We start from the raw sequence: 25,584 nt of genomic DNA on the forward strand, positions 1-25,584 counted from the left end.
ATACTGGGTGGGCTAAAAATTGATAGAGGAGGTACTAGAAAGGGTGGCTGTACTGAAAGTAGATAAGTCACCGGTCTGGATGGGATGCATCCTAGGTTGCTGAGGGAAGTAAGGGTGGAAATTGCAGAGGTACTGGCCGTAATATTCCAATTCTCCTTAGATACGGAGGTGGTGCCAGAGGACTGGAGAATTGCAAACGTTACACCCTTGTTCAAAAAACGGTGTGAGGGTAAACCCAGCAACTACAGACCAGTCAGTTTAACATCGATGGCGGGGAACCTTTTAGAAATGATAATCCAGGGCAAAATTAACAGTCATTTGGACCAGTGTGGATTAATTAAGGTAAGCCAGCATGGATTTGTTAAAGGCAAATTGTGTTTAACTAACCTGATTGAGTTTTTTGATGAGGTAACAAAGAGGGTTGATGTGGTGTATATGGACTTCCAAAAGGCGTTTGATAAAGTGCCACATAATAGGCTTGTCAGCAAAGTTGAAGCCCATGGAATAAAAGGGCAGTGGCAGCATGGATACAAAAATGGCTAAGTGACAGGAAACAGAGAGTAGTGGTGAATGGTTGTTTTTCAGACTGGAGGAAGGTATACAGTAGTGTTCCCCAAAGGTCGGTATTAGGACCACTGCTTTTCATGATATATATTAATGTCTTGGACTTGGGTGTACTGGGCACAATTTCAAAATTTGCAGATGACACAAAACTTGGAAGTGTAGTGAGGAGGATAGTGATAGACTTCAAGAGGACATAGACAGGCTGCTAGAATGGGAGGACACATGGCAGATGAAATTTAACAGAGAAGCACGAAGTGATACATTTTGGTAGGAAGAACGAGGAGAGGTAATATAAATTAAAGGATACAACTCTAAATGGGGTGCATGAACAGAGAGACCTGGGGGTATATGTGCACAAATCGCTGAAGGTGGCAGGGTAGGTTGAGAAAGTAGTTAAAAATCTATAAGGAATCCTGGGCTTTATAAATAGAGGCACAGAATACAAAAGCAAGGAAGTCATGATGAACCTTTATAAAACACTGGTTCAGCCACAACTGGAATATTGTGTCCAGTTCTGGGCACCGCACTTTAGGAAGGGTGTGAAGGCCTTAGAGAGGGTGCAGTAAAGATTTACTAGAATGGTTCCAGGGATGAGGAACTTCAGTTACGTGGATAGACTGGAGAAGCTGGGGTTGTTCTCCTTAGAGCAGAGAAGATTGAGAGGAGGTTTGATAGAGGTGTTCAAAATCATGAGGGGTCTAGGCAGAGTAGATAGAGAGAAACTGTTCCCATTGGCAGAAAGGTTGAGAACCAGAGGACACAGATTTAAGGTAATTGGCAAAAGAACCAAAGGCGACATGAGGAAAAATTCTTTTACACAGCGATTGGTTATGATCTGGAATGCACTGTTTGAAGGGGTGGTCGAGGCGGATTCAATCGTGGCTTTCAAAAGGGAACTGGATAAGTACTTGAAGGGAAAAAATTTGCAGGACTATGGGGAAAGGGCGGGGGACTGGGACTAGCTGGGTTGCTGTTACAGAGAGCCGACATGGGCTCGATGGGCCGAATGGCCTCCTTCTGTGTTATAACCATTCTATGATTCTATGATTCTATTCTATGAAAAACCTACATTTATTGTAAAAAAACAATCAGGTTAGTCTGTTTGCATTCTCAGATGTCTTCAGCCAATAACATCATAAGCAAAAAATTATTTTCCATTTGTAAGGCACATTACAAAGAAGCCCAATGTAATTACTAAAGCTGAGGTTTCTCAAAGGGAACACACTAGCATATATTACAATAGCAATGGTTCAATGGACTTTCTTGATTAAATATTCTGAGATATACCATAATAGTAAAAAGTGTCAGCGTCATTAGGTTGGTAGCACTCTTGCCTTAATCAGAAGACCATGGCTTCAAGCTCCATACCGACTGGAGCAAATCATCTAGGCTGATATTTCAGTATAGTGCTGAGGAAGTGTTATCATTAACAGAGTTGCCACATATTGCACATGAGATGTATAACCAAGGCCTCACTGTTTGCTCAGATGGATATAAAAAATCTTGACCTCTATTTAAAGATCAGTGAGTTCTCCTGGTGGTCTTGCCAACATCCTCCCCCCAACCAATGCCAGCCAAACAGACAGCCTTACTGGTCATTCATTCATTTGCTGTTTGTGGAACCTTGTTATGTACAAATTGGCTGTCATATTTACCTCTATATATCAGTGACAACACTTCAGAAAAGTAATCCATTGAATGTAAAGTGCTTTGAGACGTCCTGAGGATGTCTTCTTTATTTCTTACATAGAATCATGCTTCACTATAAGTGTAATTCCCACAAATTTATACTAACAGAAAAGTGAACCATAGACATTAGCAGTGCAGAAGGAGGCCATTCGGTCCTTCATGTCTGTGCCAGCTCTTTGTGGAGAAATCCACAACTCATCCCATTCCCTCACTCTCTCCCCATAGCCATGTATCTTTCTCTGCTTCAAATAGTTATCCACATTTCCATTAAAAGATGCAATGGTCTCTGCCTCAACCATTACCTGTGGCAAAGCATTCCATGTTCCATTAACCCTCTGCTTAAGAAAATTTCTCCTAACCTTGCTCCTCAACCTTATGCAATCATTTTAAATTTCATGAATCCTCGTCATGGACTCCCCAACCAGAGGAAACAGTTTTTCCCTATTAACTCTATCAAACTCTTTGTAATTTTAAAGACCCATATTAAATCTCCACTTCGCCTTCTCTGCTCCAGTGGAATTAGTCCCAGTATCGAAGTCTCTCATCATAACTATAGTTTCCGATCCCTGGCATCACCCTGGTGAGTCTATGCTGTATAATCCCATTGGCTTTAATGTCTTTTGTATAACGAGGTGCCCAAAACTATACTCAGTACTTTAACTGTGGCCTAACCAATGTTTTGTATAAAATTCATCATTACTTCCCTAGTCCTGTACTCTAGCATATTTATAAAATCCAAAATTCAACTGGCCTATTTATTGCCTTTAGTTACCTGCACTTGCACTTTCAGGAAATTGTGGCCCTGAAAATCCACAGGACACAATCCTGGCATAGCCACCAGGATTGTATCTGCAGGTGCCGTCCAGTGCTATTTCCATCAGAACTGATGAGTTTAGCAGGAAGGCACCAAATTTGCATAATTTGGGCAGGTTAAGTGCTTCTTTAGTACTGGCCTATCCAATGCAGCTGGCTTCCTTTCCTCAGGTTTTCCCCAGACCCCATTCATTCATATTTGAAGATTTACCATTGCTGTGCCCTGAAATTCAACTTCTCCGGGGTGTGAAATGGACAGTAATGGGTCTGCTGCCTGTCATACACCCCACCCGATTTTTCTTTCCATTGACTGCTGTACCTGGCGGCTAATCAACTGCTGTCTGTTTTGCGCCCCCAACAAAGTTGAATTTCACCCCCTCCCATATTCCTAACTAAAAACCTACCACAGGATTATGAAATTACAAAATGGTGCCCACAAGTATGCCAACTTAAGAGGAAACACAATAAGTGGAATGACTCATGGACAGGTAATCCAAACATTGCTAATATGTCATCTCAGTTGCCCTGACACTTTGACCTACTATTGACACTATGATCTGCTATCAAACCGCCCCTCCCCACCATTATAATGACAAAGTGAGTGTACTAGAACAAGAGTGTGCCAAGCAAATTCCAAATACTTTTTTTTTGTTTAAAAGACTAACTTTTGACAACAGTTTTGCAGGAAGACAGACCAAGCCCCAGGTGGTGTTATCTGTTTCTAAGACAGTTATGAATTTTGGGAAACCTGTTAGACAGGCTGGCAGGCAATGCCACATGTGTTATCTGTTTACACAATTATGCTTTGACATCATTTTTTGAGGAGCGACACAGGGAAAGGAGACAAGTGTAATTGACTGTTTAATATACCAAGCTCTGACATATTGTTTGGTAGCTGACAAGTGGACCATATGTGTCATTGTCTGTTTACAAGACCAAGCTTTGACTTATATTTTGTGAGACTGCCATGTAAAAGAACAATTTTTAAAAAATGTTTGTGGCTAAGACTATTACAATATTGTCATTATTGCTGATGTTCCACTATTAATCTTGTCAATTCTTGCAACTGATGCAAAGTAACAAAAAATAATTTGAGAACTGTCAGATTGCGTAGGTTCTACGTTGAATGAGAGTGGCAGGCTGGGCATATTCAGGTTGCCAATTTTTTTAATTAATTAGCACAAAAATCATTTTTGCAAGTATAGAGCTAGGTAGTTGACTACTAAGAGGCATTGACCTGTTCTCTTGTCAACAATCCAATATATTCTTTTCCATTTCCATTAACTACTCCTGCTGTGAATGTTGTGTTGAAGGATTTGATGCTTTCGTCCATAGAGTTGTTTGTCTACCGCCATGCTATGTGCTGTGCTAAAATACCAGCATCCTGATATATACATAGCGTGGGGATGAAATTCTGTGGAGGTTCGTCTGATTGTCCAACCTAACTTTGTTGGAAGAGCCATGGAAACCCAAGAAAAACGATGCAAACGCCGCCTCAGCCTTGGTTCACTGGTAATACTGGTTGTGGGTTCAAGTCCCATCCCAGTGATTTGAGCACATAATCTAGGCTGATACTCGAGTGCAGTATTGAGAGAATGCTGGACTGCTGGAGGTGGTACCTTTCAGTTAAAATGTTAAACCGAGGCCCCGTTTGCCCTCTCAGGTGGATGTAAAAGATCTCATGGTACCATTTGAAGAGCAAGGAGATCTCCTGGTGTCCCAAAGCACTTTACAGCCAATGAAGTACTTTTGAAATGTGTTAGTTATTCTCATTGCTTCACGCAAATTTTCTGCCACATTCCCTTACGACAGTCTTTCTTTCTCTCCCTCTCTCTCCTATGGTTCCGAGGCAAACAGGAAATCATTTACATATTTCAAAGGGAGCGTGAAAATAGCCTGCTCAAATTCATGGCTGGCAGGTGTTCTGGACACCAAGTCCAACGCGCACCCATAAACCCTGCATCTGTTGTTAGGGGTGGATCTTTCAGGAGGGAAGTCATTTCAAAGGCAAAAAATGTAGGTAATTGATTCTGGGCTATTCCTGGACAATTTTTGATCCTGGTTTTACTTTTCTTCCTTGCTGGCATTTGGGTTTGAACGAGACTTTGGGGAAGATATTGGAATGCATCGCATCTGATTTCTGGACACAAAATATGGGTTAGAGTGGCAGTATCCAATGTTTGAACCCCCACCCCCTCCAAATTGCCAGTCAACGACTAAAACAGGCGTTAGACCCCTTGATTATGCTAATCTGGAGTCTAACGTCTGTTTCAGGATCAGGATGCTACATTAGGCAAAAACTGCATGGATCATGTGCTGTACTTGCTCCCCTCAGTTTACAATGGCCTAAACAGCGGTCCTTAAAGGAAAGCTACTGTTTCCTACATTACAACACTTTTTCCTACATTACACCAGTGGCTGCACTTCAAAAGTACTTCATTGGTTGTAAAGCACTTTGAGATGTCTCGAGATCATAAATAAATTCAAGTCTTTCCTTTAAAGAAGAAGTTTCTCTTTTTTACTTACCTGAAAGTGGAGCCAGGAAGGGCAAGAGTGTTCCTTCTGTCCGCAGCACTACTGCGGGCTGCTGACAGCCCATGCTCGCGCACTCCCATTCATCTCCCCTCTCCCAGGACCTACCTTGGGGGCCGCTAGCAGCAGTAAAATTGAAGTCTTATATGGTTCAGTATAATATAAAATGAAGACGCATACACTTTCAAAGTTAATCAATTAGTGGTGAGGTAGTGGAGGTACTCGATGGTGCAACACAAGATTGCTTGCCATATTGTAACCAGGTACATGTTTCAAAAACATTAGCTTCAAACGATTGGTTGTTCCGATGAAAAAAGATACCTGTTAAAGAGTACGATGTGGTGATTGCTGTCGATTCACTCGTCACTGAAGATCCACAATTTGATTCAACCAAATGCCCTTTCACAGAGACTGGAGGAGAGCCTGGATGATGCAATGCAACTTTCAGTGGAGCAATCCCATTAAACTGGACTGATGAGAGGCAGCCAACGTAGCCCGCCGTGTTTGCCCCCAGGACCTCTTTATCTAGATTATCGCTGTCTGCAATGTGAATTAAACATCATGTGGAATTAGTCTGGGGCAGTTGCAGGACATGAAAAAAGTTGACAACTTTTGTTTAATTAGCTTGTTAACACATATGCTGCCCACACATTACTTACCGAAACCAACTACAATTTTCACCAGAACAATTTTTTTAAAGAAATCAAATGACCCCCTCCACTACAAAATGAAATTAGATGTTATGAAGTTTTAAGTAAATCCAGTTTTTAATGAATTTTTTAATTATTCATGTACTTTGTCATCCCTTCCATTGATTCACTCCATTCCCTGAGTGCACAGAGTGCAACTAGAAATTGATTGTTAATTAGACCTAGGGGAGAATAGAAAACATTGAAGTCAATTTTTCACCGGCTGTAGTCACTTAATTGTAAATTCACAGAATTTTAATCAAACGTACCTGTGTGTCATCCTTACTTTCTCAGTGACATCCCTAGACCATCAGCAGATGAAACTAATTACTATCATGAGAGCATTTATCATCAAGTTTACTTCCAGGAGATCAACACTGAGAGTCATAAGTCTTCAGGGAATCCAGCACCGCTCTTTAAATGTTGACACTTTCTAGCTCTCACTTTCTCTGATGTCTTAAATAGATTTTTCCTGATGCTTTCTGACTCTTATTTAAGTAGTTCCATTCTGATCACAGTTGCAAGCATTTAGTAAGTGGCACCTTCGTACATGACAAAGTATTAGGTTAAAAATAATTGCTATCAATTACTACGATGTCAGGCTTGGCTCAGTGGGTAGCACTCTTGCCTTCTGATGTTCAAAAGGCTATGGGTTCAAGTCCCACTACAGAGACCTGAGTACATAATCTAGGCTGGCACTCTAGTGCAGTACTGGGGGAGTGCTGCACTGTCAGATTTTTGGTGGGAGGTTAAACTGTGGCCCCATCTGCCCTCTCAGGTGGATGTAAAGAATCCCATGGCATTATTTTGAAGAAGAGCAGGGGAGTTCTCCCCGGTGTCCTGGCCAATATTTATCCCTCAACCAACACCTAAAAACAGATTATCTGGTCATTATCTCATTGCTGTTTGTGGGACCTTGCTGTGCATAAATTGGCTGCTACATTTCCTACATTACTGTGACTACACTTCAAAAACTATTTCATTTTCTATAATGCGCTTTGGGATGAATGGCGCTATATAAATGCAAGTTTCTTCTTTCTTTCCTTCTTTAAAACTTTGGCACTGCAACGGAGAGCTGAGTAAGAAGGGAGTGCAGGTCAGAGACAGTGGTACAACACTATAGTGCCAATTCTCCGAACTATGTTTCCTTTAAATTCGGTTCCTCCCTGGGAATACATCCAAACCCAATGCCAACACAAGGTACTTGCATACTGTATATTCACTGTTGCTGCTGGCTTGAGCACTTGGGTGGCAGATATCTTCCCTCAGGTTCCTCATTCAAATTATATCCACTTTCTACCTGCCTGCACATAACAGGTGTTACCTAACATATAACCCTTGACTCTTTATGAGAGGAAGTCCCTGGAGGTTCTAGCAATAGAAGGATTGGGGAGGGTGAGGTCCAAAGCTTCACCTAGGTTCATGGCCGACATCATCCTTTGTTTTTCATTCATTGTCCCTTTACTCATTCACTCCCTCATACACAGGGATACACTACAGCACCACAGCATAACATATTGGAATGTCTTCCTCTTTCTCAATAGGGTTTCTTACTGCCAGCATTCTAAAATCTGCTCCTCCGTAAGTCCCCAACTGTCAGAGGTGGGCCAATGCACAGCCTCAGCTAAGCATCTCACAGTACCCTGCATCACCCACTGTTACAGGGTCACGCACCATCAAACACATCCACTCTGTGGGTGGGGCTCAGCTAGTGAGTTGCAGGAGGGGTGGTTGGTAAATCACAGAGCACGAGTGAGGAGGAGCAAGTGGCAGGAGGAGCTGCAACCTGCTGGCCAGAGGGTCAGCTTGAGGGCTTCAGCTGCTGCTGAACCCAGGGATCCGGACCTCACAGAACCTGCTTACCAATGTTGTTTGTTAACTCAGCACCCCCAATAAATCGGGACAGATGTAAAATAGGCTGCCGGTTCGCTATCATACGTTTTACACTATCGCACAAAGTAAAAGTTACCCCCGATGTCTTCTCACTGCCTTTGAAAGTAGCTGAGCTGCGGAGGATTTCTTTTGCCTAATGTTGCTATGGTACTTTGCATACTGTTACAGTATCAGCTATTGTCCCATTCTGGCTGTAATGCAAGCAGTGAGTTCTCACTGCTCACAGTTCGACTAGTGTGACTAGTGGCCCATTCACAGTGCTACTACAGGGTAATGGAGCTGTACACCTGAACAGAATGTGATTTACTGGCCTCTTTTGCTGTCGTCATGCTGCCTGCTGATTGAAAGGAATTCCATCAAGAAAACCTATTGGAATAGTCAACTGCTTTAATTCGCTTTGAAGAGTAAATACCTCCAAAACTGGCTGGAAAATAAAAGTGAATAAAAGCACGTGGCCTAATTTTCTGATGTTGTGCTCCCAATGGGGAATCTTGCCCGTCAGGAGCACATATTTAAAATTCGGGCACAACCATTGATTTTAAGCTATCTGAAAACTGGGCACAGCGCATGTCCAAATTGCCCAGGCTGCCCGCTGGGAGCATGAAGTCAGCAAATGACCCCTATATTGTGCAGTTGGGGCCAGTGAGATGCAAAGCCAAAAACTAAACGACATCTTGGAGGTTATTTTGCTTCCATCAATGCCAGATTTTTGGCACCGCCACGGCATAAGGTTTAGTACGGAACGTGCTGAAAGTACAACTGCCGCACCGGTGAATTCACGACTCTGACCTCTTTCTTCGCAGTAGGAAATGGCGATCACCAGCTGCTACTCCCCAAACCAGTACCCTCATTAATAAACAAGCTGAAACAGCTTGAAACTGACACCATTGAGAACAAGTAGGCATATTTGCATGAGCCAACTTTGATACAAATCCAGCTCAGACCAGCTTTCTTAACGTTCAAACATGTAAATGAGTTGTTATGTTTTGAAAGCTAATAATAACCAAACACTGGCATCCTTAAAACCATGCAGCGTATAAAAAATACTGGGTCCAATTTTGAGATTGTCCCACTACCAGTGTGAAGTGCTGCTTGAGGTCAACTCAAGTCTCAGAATCACCTGTATAATGTCATGTGACCTATCTGTGGCCCAATCTCTGCCAGGAGCTTCTCTTCCCAAAATTATGTACTGCTTCATAGTCACTCACTTGCTACACACCAACCTGCTGTTGTTACTGGGCTTTGTCCAGTTAACACAGAAGCACAAATCGCGCTATTTGGCAAACCTCTGGAATCAAGTCATTGCACAAGGAATATTATCAAATGGAGTATTTAGTGATGAATAGTATGAATAAAATGTGATTGAATCTAAGTTTTGTTTATTAGCACAGTGGATCCTTCATTATGTGCAAGTAACAGGCCCACACTGGTGGATAAAGGAAACTGGAAGATTCGGGGCTGGGGGAGGGGGGTTCTCTAATTTTTATCTTAGAATTCAGCAATACTTTAGCTTAGAATGAAAATAAGTACAAGATTAATTTTTTAAAAACTGGGGGAAGATTTCCTCTGTGCGCTATTGTAGCAAAATCATAAACATATTTATAAAGAACACATTTACGATTTCACTTCACGTAACACACAAAGGCAACCTTTCCCATTAAGTCATTTTATTCACCACGTAAAAGACATCAAACACAAACAACAAAAGTAACATTATGTAGACTTGATGTCTTGCGCAATTTTTTGTCCTGTGCAAATTCTGATGGATGATTGGAAGGGCGGATAATTCAAATTAGATAACGGAGGTCCTGCTATACAGTGAATCTTATTCGCAGAAATAATTGCAGGACCACTAAGGCAGTGCTTGTTAAAAGTTCATCTCAATCAGGTTTGAGAACCTACTTTAGTTGTAATGGAACCAGCACAGGACTGAAGGAAAGGTTTGTTACAATGAATGCAATTGGAGTTTATGCTAATGTAGATTCACGGTGATTTATTTGAGAACCTACTCAAATGAACAGGTAACTGTGATTACCTATAGGGTAATTCAGTGGCTGGAGTGTGTCACAAGGTAATAGCACATTGAGGGGATGAAGTCATGTCACAAAATATATGAAGGAAGCTAGAACGCTTCATTAATAGAAACACTGGAAATTCATAGAATCATAGAGCACCAGAAGGAGGTAATTTGGCCCATCAAGTCTGTGCCGGCTCTTTGAAATAGTTTTCCATTTAGTCCCACTCCCCAGCTTCTTCCCCAGAGCCCTCAAATTTCTCCTTTTCAACGATATATCTAATTCCCTTTTGAAAGTTACTGTTGAATCAGCTTCCACCATCTTTTCAGATAGTGCATTCATAGAATCATAGAATCATAGAGAGTTACGCCATAGAAGGAGGCTATTCGGCCCATTGTGTCCGTGCCGGCCAAGAAACTGCTATCTAGCTTAATCCCACTTTCCAGCACTTGGTCTGTAGCCCTGTAGATCATGGCACTTCAGGTGCACATCCAAATACTTTTTAGATGAGTTGAGGGTTTCTGCCTCTACCACACTTTCAGGCAGAGAGTTCCAGACCCCCACCACCCTCTGAGTTAAAACATTTCTCCTCAGGTCCCCTCTAATCCTTCTACCAATTAGTTTAAATCTATGCCCCCTGTTCACTGACACCTCTGCTAAGGGAAATAGGTCCTTCCTATCCACTCTATCTAGGCCCCTCATAATTTTTATATACCTCAATTAAATCACCCCTCAGCCTCCTCCGTTCCAATGAAAACAACCCCAGCCTATCCAATCTTTCCTCATAGCTAAAATTCTCAGTTCTGGCAACATTCTCGTAAATCTCCTCTGTACCCTCTATAGAGCAATGACATCTTTCCTGTAATGTGGTGACCAGAACTGTACGCGGTACTAAAGCTATGGCCTAACTAGTGTTTTATACAGTTCCAGCATAACCTCCCTACTCTTATATTCTATGCCTCGGCTAATAAAGGAAAGTATCCCATATGCCTTTTTAACCACCTTATCTACCTGTCCTCCTACCTTCAGGGATCTGTGGACATGGACTCCAAAGTCCCTCTGTTCCTCAACACCTCTCAGTATCCTCCCATTTATTGTGTACTCCCTTGCCTTGTTTGCCCTCCCCAAATGCGTTACCTCACACTTTTCCGGATTGAATTCCATTTGCCACCTTTCTGTCCACCTGACCAGTCCATTGATATCTTCCTGCAGTCTACAGTTTTCCTCCTCACTATCAACCACATAGCTAATTTTATCATCTGCAAACTTCTTAATCATGCCCCTTACATTTTGGTCTAAATTATTAATATTTATCACAAAAAGCAAGGGACCTAGAACTGAGTCAAAAGCCTTGCTAAAATCCATGTAGACCACATCAAATGCACGACCCTCAGCGACCCTCCTTGTTACCTCCTCAAAAAATTCAATCAAATTAGTTAGGCAAGACTTTCCCTCAACAAATCCATGCTGACTGTCCTTGATTACTCTGTGCCTTTCTAAATGACAATTTATACCGTCTCCAGAATTGTTTCCAATCGTTTGCCCACCACCGAGGTGAGGCTGACCAGCCTGTAATTACTCGGTCTATCGTTTTCTCCCGTTTTAAATAATGGTACAACGTTAGCAGTCCTCCAATCCTCCTGCACCATGCCTGTAGCCAGAAAAGATTGGAAAATGATGGTCAGAGCCTCCGCTATTTCCTCCCTTACTTCTCTGAAGAGCCTGGGATACATTTCATCCAGGCCTGGCGATTTATCTACTTTCAAAGGTGTTAATCCCCTTAATATTTCCTCCTTCACTGTGTTTATCGCATCCAATATTTCACACTCCTCATTCTTAACTACAATGTCTGCATTGTCCCCCTCTTTTGTGAAGACTGACACAAAGTATGCATTAAGAACCATAACCATTTTTTTTTTTTCGTTCGTGGGATGTGGGCGTCACTGGCGAGGCCGGCCTTTATTGCCCATCCCTAATTGCCCTTGAGAAGGTGGTGGTGAGCCAATTTCTTGAACCGCTGCAGTCCGTGTGGTGAAGGTTCTCCCACGGTGCTGTTCGGAAGGGAGTTCCAGGATTTTGACCCAGCGACGATGAAGGAACGGCGATATATTTCCAAGTCGCGATGGTGTGTGACTTGGAGGGGAACGTGTAGGTGGTGTTGTTCCCATGTGCTTGCTGCCCTTGTCCTTCTAGGTGGTAGAGGTCGTGGGTTTGGGAGGTCCTGTCGAAGAAGCCTTGGCAAGTTGCTGCAGTGCATCCTGTGGATGGTACACACTGCAGCCACTGTGCACCGGTGGTGAAGGGAGTGAATGTTTAGGGTGGTGGATGGGGTGCCAATCAAGCGGGCTGCTTTGTCCTGGATGGTGTCGAGCTTGTTGAGTGTTGTTGGAGCTGCACTCATCCAGGCAAGTGGAGAGTATTCCATCACACTCCTGACTTGTGACTTGTAGATGGTGGAAAGGCTTTGGGGAGTCAGGAGGTGAGTCACTCGCCGCAGAATACCCAGCCTCTGACCTGCTCTTGTAGCCACAGTATTTATATGGCTGGTCCAGTTAAGTTTCTGGTCAATGGTGACCCCCAGGATGTTGATGGTGGGGGATTCGGCGATGGTAATGCCGTTGAATGTCAAGGGGAGGTGGTTAGACTCTCTCTTGTTGGAGATGGTCATTGCCTGGCGTGAATGATACTTGCCAATTATCAGCCCAAGCCTGGATGCTGTCCAGATCTTGCTGCATGCGGGCACGGACTGCTTCATTATCTGAGTAGTTGCGAAAGCAACAGTGCAATCATCAGCGAACATCCCCATTTCTGACCTTATGATGGAGGGAAGGTCATTGATGAGCCACTGGGTACGGTAGCATAGTGGTTATGTTACTGGGCTAGTAATCCAGAGGCCTGGACTAAATCCAGAGTCATGAATTCAAATCCCGCCACGGCAGCTGGCGAATTTAAATTCAATGAATTAATTAATTAAATTCAATTAATTAAAATAAAATCTGGAATTAAAATACTAGTATCAGTCATGATGGCCATGAAACTACCGGATTGTCATAAAAACCCATCTGGTTCACTAATGTCCTTTAGAGAAGGAAGCCTGCCGCCCTTACCCGGTCTGGCCTATATGTGACTCCAGACCCACAGCAATGTGGTTGATTCTTAATTGCCCTCTGAAATGGCCTAGCAAGCCACTCAGTTGTAAAATCTTGCTACGAAAAGTCATAATAAGAATAAAACCGGACGGACCACGAGGCACCGGACACGACAACGGCAAAACACCAAGCCCAGTCGACCCTGCAAGGTCCTCCTCACTAACATCTGAACACTTGTGCCAAAATTGGGAGAGCTGTCCCACAGACGAGTCAAGCAACAGCCTGACATAGCCATACTCACAGAATCATATCTTTCAGCCAACGTCCCAGACTCTTCCATCACCATCCCTGGGTATGTCCTGTCCCACCGGCAGGACAGACCCACCAGAGGTGGCGGTACAGTGATATACAGTCAGGAGGGAGTGGCCCTGGGAGTCCTCAACATTGACTCTGGACCCCATGAAATCTCATGGCATCAGGTCAAACATGGGCAAGGAAACCTCCTGCTGATTACCACCTACCGTCCTCCCTCAGCTGATGAATCAGTCCTCCTCCATGTTGAACACCACTTGGAGGAAGCACTGCAGGGTAGCAAGGGCACAAAATGTACTCTGGGTGGGGGACTTCAATGTCCATCACCAAGAGTGGCTCGGTAGCACCACTACTGACCGAGCTGGCCGAGTCCTGAAGGACATAGCTGCCAGACTGGGCCTGCGGCAGGTGGTGAGCGAACCAACACGAGGGAAAAACTTACTTGACCTCGTCCTCACCAATCCACCTGTCGCAAATGTATCTGTCCATGACAGTATTGGTAGGAGTGACCACCGCACAGTCCTCGTGGAGATGAAGTCCCATCTTCGCACTGAGGACACCATCCAACGTGTTGTGTGGCACTACCACCGTGCTAAATGGGATAGATTCAGAACAGATCTAGCAGCTCAAAACTGGGCATCCATGAGGCGCTGTGGGCCATCAGCAGCAGCAGAATTGTATTCCAGCACAATCTGTAACCTCATGGCCCGGCATATTCCTCACTCTACCATTACCAACAAGTCAGGGGATCAACCCTGGTTCAATGAGGAGTGTAGAAGAGCGTGCCAGGAGCAGCACCAGGCGTACCTTAAAATGAGGTGCCAACCTGGTGAAGCTACAACTCAGGACTACATGCATGCTAAACAGCGGAAGCAACATGCTATAGACAGAGCTAAGCGATTCCACAACCAACGGATCAGATCAAAGCTCTGCAGTCCTGCCACATCCAGTCGTGAATGGTGGTGGACAATTAAACAATTAACGGGAGGAGGAGGCTCTGCAAACATCCCCATTCTCAATGATGGCGGAGTCCAGCACGTGAGTGCAAAAGACAAGGCTGAAGCGTTTGCAACCATCTTCAGCCAGAAGTGCCGAGTGGATAATCCATCTCAGCCTCCTCCCGATATCCCCACCATCACGGAAGCCAGTCTTCGGCCAATTCGATTCACTCCACGTGATATCAAGAAACGGCTGAGTGCACTGGATACAGCAAAGGCTATGGGCCCCGACAATCATCCCAGCTGTAGTGCTGAAGACTTGTGCTCCAGAACTAGCTGCGCCTCTAGCCAAGCTGTTCCAGTACAGCTACAACACTGGCATCCACCCGACAATGTGGAAAATTGCCCAGGTATGTCCTGTCCACAAAAAGCAGGACAAATCCAATCCGGCCAATTACCGCCCCATCAGTATACTCTCAATCATCAGCAAAATGATGGAAGGTATCGTCGACAGTGCTATCAAGTGGCACTTACTCACCAATAACCTGCTCACCGATGCTCAGTTTGGGTTCCGCCAGGACCACTCAGCCCCAGACCTCATTACAGCTTTGGTCCAAACATGGACAAAAGAGCTGAATTCCAGAGGTGAGGTGAGAGTGACTGCCCTTGACATCAAGGCAGCATTTGACCGAGTGTGGCGCCGAGGAGCCCTAGTAAAATTGAAGTCAATGGGAATCAGGGGGAAAACTCTCCAGTGGCTGGAGTCATACCTAGCACAAAGGAAGATGGTAGTGGTTGTTGGAGGCCAATCATCTCAGCCCCAGGACATTGCTGCAGGAGTTCCTCAGGGCAGTGTCCTCGGCCCAACCATCTTCAGCTGCTTCATCATAAGGTCAGAAATGGGGATGTTCGCTGATGACTGCACAGTGTTCAGTTCCATTCGCAACCCCTCAGATAATGAAGCAGTCCGAGCCTGCATGCAGCAAGACCTGGACAACATCCAGGCTTGGGCTCATAAGTGGCAAGTAACATTCGCGCCAGATAAGTGCAAGGCAATGACTATCTCCAACAAGAGAGAGTCTAACCACCTCCCCTTGACATTCAACGGCATTACCATCGCCGAATCCCCCACCATCAACATCCTGGGGGTCACCATTGACCAGAAACTTAACTGGACCAGCCATATAAATACTGTGGCTACGAGAGCAGGTCAGAGGCTGGGTATTCTGCGGCGAGTGACTCACCTCCTGACTCCCCAAAGCCTTTCCACCATCTACAAGGCACAAGTCAGGAGTGTGATGGAATACTCTCCACTTGCCTGGATGAGTGCAGCTCCAACAACACTCAAGAAGCTCGACACCATCCAGGACAAAGCAGCCCGCTTGATTGGCACCCCATCCACCACCCTAAACATTCACTCCCTTCACCACCGGCGCACTGTGGCTGCAGTGTGCACCATCCACAGGATGCACTGCAGCAACTCGCCAAGGCTTCTTCGACAGCACCTCCCAAACCCGCGACCTCTACCACCTAGAAGGACAAGGGCAGCAGGCGCATGGGAACAACACCACCTGCACGTTCCCCTCCAAGTCACACACCATCCCGACTTGGAAATATATCGCCGTTCCTTCATTGTCGCTGGGTCAAAATCCTGGAACTCCCTTCCTAACAGCACAGTGGGAGAACCGTCACCACACGGACTGCAGCGGTTCAAGAAGGCGGCTCACCACCACCTTCTCGAGGGCAATTAGGGATGGGCAATAAATGCCGGCCTTGCCAGCGACGCCCACATCCCGTGAACGAATAAAAAAAAAGATGGTTGGGCCTCGGCCACTGCCCTGAGGAACTCGTGCAGCAATGTCCTGGGACTGAGATGATTGGCCTCCAACAACCACTGCCATCTTCCTTTGTGCTAGGTATGACTCCAGCCACTGGAGAGTTTTCCCCCTGATTCCCATTGACTTCAATTTTACTCGGGCTCCTCGGCGCCACACTCGGTCAAATGCTGCCTTGATGTCAAGGGCAGTCACTCTCACCTCACCTCTGGAATTCAGCTCTTTTGTCCATGTTTGGACCAAAGCTGTAATGAGGTCTGGAGCTGAGTGGTCCTGGCGGAACCCAAACTGAGCATCGGTGAGCAGGTTATTGGTGAGTAAGTGCCACTTGATAGCATTGTCGACGATACCTTCCATCACTTTGCTGATGATTGAGAGTATACTGATGGGGCGGTAATTGGCTGGATTGGATTTGTCCTGCTTTTAATGGACAGGACATACCTGGGCAATTTTCCACATTGTCAGGTAGATGCCAGTGTTGTAGCTGTACTGGAACAGTTTGGCTAGAGGCGCAGCTAATTCTGGAGCAGAATGCTTCAGCACTACAGCCCGGATGTTGTCGGGGCCCATAGCCTTTGCTGTATCCAGTGCACTCAGCCGTTTCTTGATATCACGTGGAGTGAATCGATTTGGCTGAAGACTGGCTTCTGTGATGGTGGGGATATCGGGAGGAGGCCGAGATAGATCATCCACTCGGCACTTTTGGCTGAAGATGTTTGCAAACGCTTCAGCCTTGTCTTTTGCACTCACATGCTGGACTCCACCATCATTGAGGATGGGGATGTTTACGGAGCCTTCTCCTCCAGTTAGTTGTTTAATTGTCCACCACCATTCATGACTGGATGTGGCAGGACTGCAGAGCTTTGATCTGATCCGTTGTTTGTGGAATCGCTTAGCTCTGTCTATAGCATATTGCTTCTGCTGTTTAGCATGCATGTAGTCCTGAGTTGTAGCTTCACCAGGTTGTCACCTCATTTTTAGGTATGCCTGGTGCTGTTCTACACTCCTCATTGAACCAGGGTTGATCCCCTGGCTTGTATGGTAATGGTAGAGGGAGGAATATGCCGGGCCATGAGGTTACAGATTGTGCTGGAATACAATTCTGCTGCTGCTGATGACCCACAGCCCCTCATGGGGGCCCAGTTTTGAGCTGCTCGATCTCTTCGGAATCTATCCCATCTTGGCATGGTGGTAGCACACAATACGTTGGATGGTGTCCTCAGTGCAAAGGCGGGACTTCGTCTCCACGAGGACTGTGTGGTGGTCACTCCTACCAATAGTGTCATGGACGGATGCATCTGCGAAAGGTAGATTGGTGAGGACAAGGTCAAGTAGGTTTTCCCTCGTGTTGGCTTCATTCACCACCTGCCGCAGGCCCAGTCTGGTAGATATGTCCTTCAGGACTCGGCCAGCTCGATCAGCAGTGGTGCTGCTGAGCCATTCTTGGTGATGGACATTGAAGTCCCCACCCAGAGTACATTCTGTGCCCGTGCTACCCTCAGTGCGTCCTCAACATGGAGGAGGACTGATTTATCAGCTGAGGGAAGACGGTAGGTGGTAAACAGCAGGAGGTTTCCTTGCCCATGTTTGACCTGATGCCATGACATTTCATGGGGTCCAGAGTCAATGTTGAGGACTCCCAGGGCCACTCCCTTCTGACTGTATATCACTGTACTGCCCACTCTGGTGGGTTAGGACATACCCAGGGATGGTGATGGAGGAGTCAGGTACATTGGCTGAAAGGTATGATTCTGTGAGTCTGGCTATGTCAGGCTGTTGCTTGACTAGTCTGTGGGACAGCTCTCCCAATTTAGGCACAAGTCCCCAGATGTTAGGTGAGGAGGACTTTGCAGGGTCCACTGGGCTTGGTTTGCCTTTGTTGTGTCCGGTTATATTCTTATTATGACTTTTTTTTTGCGAGATTTTACAACTGAGTGGCTTGCTCGGCCATTTCAGAGGCCCATTAAGAATCAACCACATTGCTGTAGGTCTACGAGTCACATATAGGCCAGACCAAGATGGCAGGTTTCCTTCTCTAAAGGGCATTATGACAAATCCAGTAGTTTCATGACCACCATTACTGATACTAGTTCTTTTTTTAATTCCATTTTTTTAATTCCCCAGCTGTCGTGGTGGGATTTGAACTCATGACACTGAATTAATTAGTCCAGGCCTCTTAGATTACTGGTCCAGTAACATAACCACTATGCTACCGTACCCTTCCACCTCCTCACATAGGTTACCTGTTTGGTCTCTAATAGGCCCTACTCTTTCCTTAGTTATCCTCTTGCTCTTTGCATATTTATGAAACATCTTTGGGTTTTCCTTGATTTTACTTGTCAGTATTTTTTCATACCCTCTCTTTGCTTTCCTAATCTCCTTTTTAATTTCACCCCTGCACTTTCTATACTCCTAAATGCTTTCTATACTTCCAGGTCATAAAAACTAGCTGCATAATTTTGGAAAACTGAAATAAAAACGGAAATTGCTGTTGGCTATTTCCAGTATTTTTGGTCTCAATTTATCAACCTTGAAATATGTTACATCCTTGAAATGCAATTCAACCTGTGTTATTCTATACAAGATAAAATTGAAATTTGTGGGTGGGTGTAATTTTCTGCTGTTGTCAGTAAGTTTTTTTTCTGCTAGGGGAAAGTGCTAGGTGTCGTCACAATAGAATCCTACGATTTGGAGTGGTATTATGCCACGGGAATAAATGAGAATCAATATAGAGGTAATAGCCCCAGACATCCCTATTCTTTCATGAGGAACTCAAATGAACCTTCAGTGCTCTTGGTATTAATCTGTCTTAGTTGTTCCAAAGTTGACTCCCGTCACCCTGGTGATGGATTTTTTTGAAAATTAACAGTGAAGAGAATTCCAGCAAGGCTGGATTAAGAACATGCTGTCTCGGCACCGTCTGGGCATAATTTGCCTGTCTTAAATGCTTTCTTACTTATGCTTTGATTTGACCGCACTGATGTTGGATATTACTTTGTTGCATACTACAGGAGCATACCACACTCTGCACACATCTTTACATTTAATGTTTGAGAGAATTGAGAACCATGGAATATGAAATAGGTGTTTCCCTAGCAAGAAGGAAATCTGAAAGATCAACTGAAAAGTTATGCCACTGGAGTGGTTAGAATGTGGGTCAACTTTTGACCTTAAATAGATCCCAAATAGATTCATTTGAATCTGAAATTCACTATAATGCTGGAATGTTTAGCTTTCATTGTAAGTTTGCATTTGCTGCTTGCTTCAATCTCTAATTTTAATAGCTTTTGGGATAAGAATGTAGAGAAACTTCAAATCCTCTCACAGCTTTGAATTCAAGAGTCAGCTACAAAGATTCTTTAAGGTGTTAAGTAGCAAACAATAGAGTTTGGTTATGTCTATATCAGCTGAAGAGCATAACATGCAGGAACAAAGGACTTGGAGAATCTGAAATCAAAGCAAACTTAAAATGAAATGAAATTTATTTTTGATTTGACAAAAATTGCTGTGAAAGAGGCTGGTTTTCACTTCTGGGTGGCCAAAGGAAGGCACTGGCTGTCCATGGGAAGGCCCCTTTAAAAATGGCAGCAGCGGGAGCATTGGCGGCACCTTCACCTTCACGCTATCTTATTTTTTGGGTTAACTGGCATGGAATGTGATCGCTGGGGAATGCCGCATTTTCCACTATTTTCCAGTCAGTGTTGGCATCTGACTATTGAACCTGCCACATGCAGAGTAAAGCTCTCTCGACTCTGACTTTGTCCAACAGATGCGCCTCAAAGAAAAACTTGTATTTTATATGGCACTTTAACACATCTCTCAAAAATGTCTTGAATTGCTGCATGGAAGGAATTATGTTGAGAGTAATATGTAGTTATGTAGGCAGCCATTTTGCACACAGCAAAATTCTCCAAAAAATGAGTGCGATGAATGACCAGTTGATCTGTTTTTGCTGGTGCTGCTGCTTATTTGTTTTAGTGATACTCATTAAAATAATACAAAAAAATAATATGGCGGAAAAGACAAGAAAAAGAAGAAAGCACTTTTACTTAATTCCAGAGTGGTCGGATCATGACTGTCCTGGCCACATAATGATATGGAAAGCTCTTCATTTTAGTTTAAAGTATCCATATTTTTCAGACCAAAATATCTTACAGACCCTCTAGATGGACAGCAATGGTTTTTCCCGGTCCTGTACATTCCTATTACTTCAATGGTAAGTTGCTGAAATAAAATTAAATATTTCCGAATAACTGCTTTAAACCAGACTGATAAAAATACACAGGAACAGGAGTAGGCCATTCAGTCCCTCGAGCCTGTTCCGCCATTCAATTAGATCATGGATGACCTGTATCTCAACTCCATTTATTTGCCTTGGTTCCGTAACCTTTAATACCCTTGCCTAACAAAAATCTATCAATCTCAGTTTTGAAATTTTCAGTTGATCCCCAGCGTCAACAGCTTTTTAGTGGAGAGAGTTCCAGATTTCCACCACCCTTTTTGTGAAGAAGTGCTTCCTGATATCACCCCTGAGCTGCCTGGCTCTAATTTTAAGGTTGTGCCTCCTTGTTCCGGATTCCCTCACGAGAGGTAATAGGTTCTCTCTATCTACCTAATCAAATCCTTTAATCTGTGCCACAACTCAAAGGGTCAGATTTTTCTGTAATAATAACGGTGAGGCTAACAGTGCTCACCGTTATTTATGTGCAAATTGGACAGTAACTTCCGACGACCTCACATGCGCAGTTAAACGCGGAAATCAGGAAGTTGTTTGTTCTAGATGCGCTGCTCCTCCAAAATTTGTACAAAAATGACATCTCGCTGTCTGACTCACCGTTCAAATATATTGAACACCGTGAAGTTCCTGTACTTAACTCATAGATATGGACTAAAGTCACCACAGAAAGTTAAGTCGAATCATTTCAAGTCTAAGTACCCTTTTAACGGTGCGGTAAGTCTTAATTTTTTTTTATTCGTTCATGGGATGTGGGCGTCGCTGGCGAGGCCGGCATTTATTGCCCATCCCTAATTGCCCTTGAGAAGGTGGTGGTGAGCCGCCTTCTTCAACTGTCCGTGTGGTGAAGGTTCTCCCACAGTGCTGTTAGGAAGGGACTTCCAGGATTTTGACCCAGTGACGATGAAGGAACGGCGATATATTTCCAAGTCAGGATGGTGTGTGACTTGGAGGGGAACATGCAGGTGGTGTTGTTCCCATGTACCTGCTGCTCTTGTCCTTCTAGGTGGTAGAGGTCGTGGGTTTGGGAGGTGCTGTCGAAGAAGCCTTGGCGAGTTGCTGCAGTGCATCCTGTGGATGGTACACACTGCAGCCACAGTGTGCCGGTGGTGAAGGGAGTGAATGTTTAGGGTGGTGGATGGGGTGCCAATCAAGCGGGCTACTTTATCTTGGATGGTGTCGAGCTTCTTGAGTGTAGTTGGAGCTGCACTCATCCAGGCAAGTGGAAAGTATTCCATCACACTCCTAACTTGTGCCTTGTAGATGGTGGAAAGGCTTTGGGGAGTCAGGAGGTGAGTCACTCACCGCAGAATATCCAGCCTCTGACCTGCTCTTGTAGCCACAGTATTTATATGGCTGGTCCAGTTAAGTTTCTGGTCAATGGTGACCCCCCAGGATGTTGATGGTGGGGGATTCGGTGATGGTATTGCCTTTGAATGTAAAGGGGAAGTGGTAGACTCTCTCTTGTTGGAGATGTAAACAATTTTACAACACCAAGTTATAGTCCAGCAATTTTATTTTAAATTCACAAGCTTTCGGAGACTTCCTCCTTCCTCAGGTAAATGTTCAGGATCTCCTTGAAGCCTACGCATTTATACATATAGAACAATACATGGTGTTTACAGACTGCCCCTGCAACTGCCCGTTGCCAAGGCAATCACCGTGTTCAGACAGAGAGGTGTCACCTGCAGAACCCCCGAATACACATTCAACAAAAAAACAAACAGGGAAAAAAAACAGAGAAGAAAAACAGAGAGAGGCAGAAACATCCGGAAGGCAGAGAGAGCCAGCAAATGACCCATTATATTAAAAACAGATAACATTTGTTCGCTGGTGGGGTAACGTGTAGCGTGACATGAACCCAAGATCCCGGTTGAGGCCGTCCTTATGGGTGCGGAACTTGGCTATCAATTTCTGCTCGACGATTTTGCGTTGTCGTGTGTCTCGAAGGCCGCCTTGGAGTACGCTTACCCGAAGGTCGGTGGATGAATGTCCATGACTGCTGAAGTGTTCCCCGACTGGGAGGGAACCCCAGTCCATCACCGGCAACCCCAGTCCATCAACCCCAGTCCATCACCGGCATCTCCACATCATTGTTGGAGATGGTCATTGCCTGGCACTTGTCTGGCGCAAATGTTACTTGCCACTTATGAGCCCAAGCCTGGATGTTATCCAGGTCTTGCTGCATGCGGGCTCAGACTGCTTCATTATTTGAGGGGTTGCGAATGGAACTGAACACTGTGCAATCATCAGCGAACATCCCCATTTCTAACCTTATGATGGAGGGGAGGTCATTGATGAAGCAGCTGAAGATGGTTGGGCCTAGGACACTGACCTGGGGAACTCCTGGGGCTGAGATGATTGGCCTCCAACAACCACTACCATCTTCCTTTGTGCTAGGTATGACTCCAGCCACTGGAGAGTTTTCCCCCTGATTCCCATTGACTTCTGTTTTACTAGGGCTCGTTGGTGCTGCACTCGGTCAAATGCTGCCTTGATGTCAAGGGCAGTCACTCTCACCTCACCTCTGGAATTCAGCTCTTTTGTCTATGTTTGGACCAAGGCTGTAATGAGGTCTGGAGCCGAGTGGTCCTGGCGGAACCCAAACTGAGCATCGGTGAGCAGGTTATTGGTGAGTAAGTGCCGCTTGATAGCACTGTCGACGACACCTTCCATTACTTTGCTAATGATTGAGAGTAGACTGATGGGGCGGTAATTGGCTGGATTGGATATGTGCTGCTTTTTGTGGACAGGATATACCTGGGCAATTTTCCACATTGTCGGGTAGATGCCAGTGTTGTAGCTGTACTGGAACAGCTTGGCTAGAGGTGCAGCTAGTTCTGGAGCCAGTTACTGCCAAACAACCTCTCTGGCACTGAAAATTAATTTTTACAAGTGCGGAGTCTCATTCCTGCAGCTTTTAATTATTGTTGGACATTTAAAAAAGAATGTAAATACTTTTTAAAAACTTTTTCTTTCTGTTTCTTTTACCTCTGTCTCTTAATTCAATCTTTCTTTCCCTCTCTCTATTTTATTCTCTGTACCTGATTTGACATTGAATTCATTATTCCAGCTTACGCTTCCTGGTTCAGACTCTGCGCTGTTATTAACGGTGCTTCAATCTGATTGGTGAAGGAGATACACAGTTGCTTGCCCTGTTCGCACAGGTCCCACCGCGTTGAATGGATCTCTAATTTACATGAACTTGCTGTGTAAAAGCTCGTAGACAGTTTGTGGGCAAGTGCAAGTCTATCAAATGTCTGGTGCCGTTCGCTCACTGCTCACAGCAGAATCCGGCCGACTAGCACACCATCACACCACATTAGCAGAGCAGTGGGATGTGGATTTTGAGCCTGTAATTTCTCAAACAGTGAGGGGTGGAGGATTGGAGGGAAAAGGTATCCCATGCCCCCTCTTGGAAATGGCCAACTTTTGCACACTTCCTAATACTTAGTTACCAAGCGGCAAGAGGAGAGATAACGTGCAAACCACAAATAGTGTAAATTTGAAATAAAAGCAGGAAATGCTGGAATTGAAAATGAGTTTGATCCAACTGGAGTCTTTACTGAGCTGGCTGATCTTAGCTGAGGTGGCCTTACAATGCTAGACATGGCCTAAGCATTCTGGGCTAGGGAGGGGGGGGAATAAAATTGTCCAAGGTTCCTGCTTCTGATTGTGATGCAACGTGCATCCAGCAAGTTCTTAAAAATAACGGGGAGGCTAAGAGCGAGATGCGAATCAAATGGCAGAACGGCGTGAATCGATCATCAAGTTCCGAATATTCACAACTCATGGGGTATCTGTTAATCCCCTTAACCTTCTGGCCAATTTGTGCATCAATAACGGCGTGTGTTGTTAACATGCCATTATTTGTCCAGCAAGATCCGGTGCAATGGCTCCTTCTGGAAAGTGTGTGTATGCACATATCAGGTGAAGACAAGTTTTGGGTCACCTGTGTTGCTGCTCAAGTTCAAGCTCTGTTTAGGCTCACATAGGGAATGACTTCTTGAGTGAAGTCACGTGCACCAGCACAATCCAACGTCTCATTAGGGGAGGGGAGAAAATTGGAGAGGTAACAAAAAACAGAAAAAATTGTGCTTTGCATTGCAGAGATTGCTGGAGTATTTATGTGACGTGAATGTTTTAAATCAATGTCTGATGCATGTCTGCATAGACTTAAATCATGTAAGAATTTTTCTCCTCTCTCTCTCTCTCTCTCACTCTCTCGAAAACCTTTTTTAATTGATGGCACCCAAAGCCAATTTCATCTTGGATGAAATTCATGAGGACTTGCCACTGAATGACCTTAGATGGATGCTGTGGAAGTTCTTCAATTTTAAGGTTAGATTGAGGCTACATCTATCTGATAAAACACCTGCCTTGGTGCTGGTTCATGCTATACCCACTAATTCATTCTTCGGAGTGTCATTTCAGAATTAGATAATTCATTGAAGTAACAAAGGATAAGCCAAATGACTAACAATATTGCTGTTTGTACAGATTTTTACACGTTAAATCTGGTTATAATGCTCTCATCAGCAGGTTGTCTTCTGATTAGCGCTGAGGACTCAAGTGAATTGGGATCATTTAATCTGCAGAAAATGGAATACCAGTGACCACAACTTAAGAAGGTCTCAACACTCACACATTGTAGCTGTAAGCTTATTAAGCCCATGAACCGCTCTCAATTGAATTGAGGTTGTGTAAGAGGACAAAAGTGTTTCTATAAAAACTCCATCATCATGTGGCAGACACCAATCCCACTTGTTTGAAATTAGGTGTCAACTTCCTAACAGAGTTGAAACTCCTTAAACACACTTGTGACTTGTGATTTGAGATTTTGTTGTTATTACCGCTTGTAGATTTTAACACTTCTTGGTTGTGATGTTAAGGGAATGTCTATATTTGGATTTTCAAAAGGCCTTCGATAAGGTACCGCATAGTAGACTCATGACTAAGGTCAGAGCATGTGGAGTCAGGG

At 44.5% G+C, this 25,584-nt stretch overlaps 1 protein-coding gene across 1 annotated transcript in view; it reads right to left on the bottom strand.

Annotated features, from left to right (window-relative positions):
• LOC137323447 (contactin-associated protein-like 5) overlaps positions 1 to 25,584 on the bottom strand; it is a 590,554-nt gene that overhangs the window by 42,830 nt on the left and 522,140 nt on the right. The window contains exon 22 of the mRNA XM_067986921.1: positions 5,920 to 6,138. Coding sequence (XP_067843022.1) covers positions 5,920 to 6,138 — 219 coding nt within the window. The remainder of the gene's footprint in view (positions 1 to 5,919; positions 6,139 to 25,584) is intronic.

This window comes from Heptranchias perlo, chromosome 7, assembly GCF_035084215.1.
Source record: "Heptranchias perlo isolate sHepPer1 chromosome 7, sHepPer1.hap1, whole genome shotgun sequence".
Taxonomy (NCBI): domain Eukaryota; kingdom Metazoa; phylum Chordata; class Chondrichthyes; order Hexanchiformes; family Hexanchidae; genus Heptranchias; species Heptranchias perlo.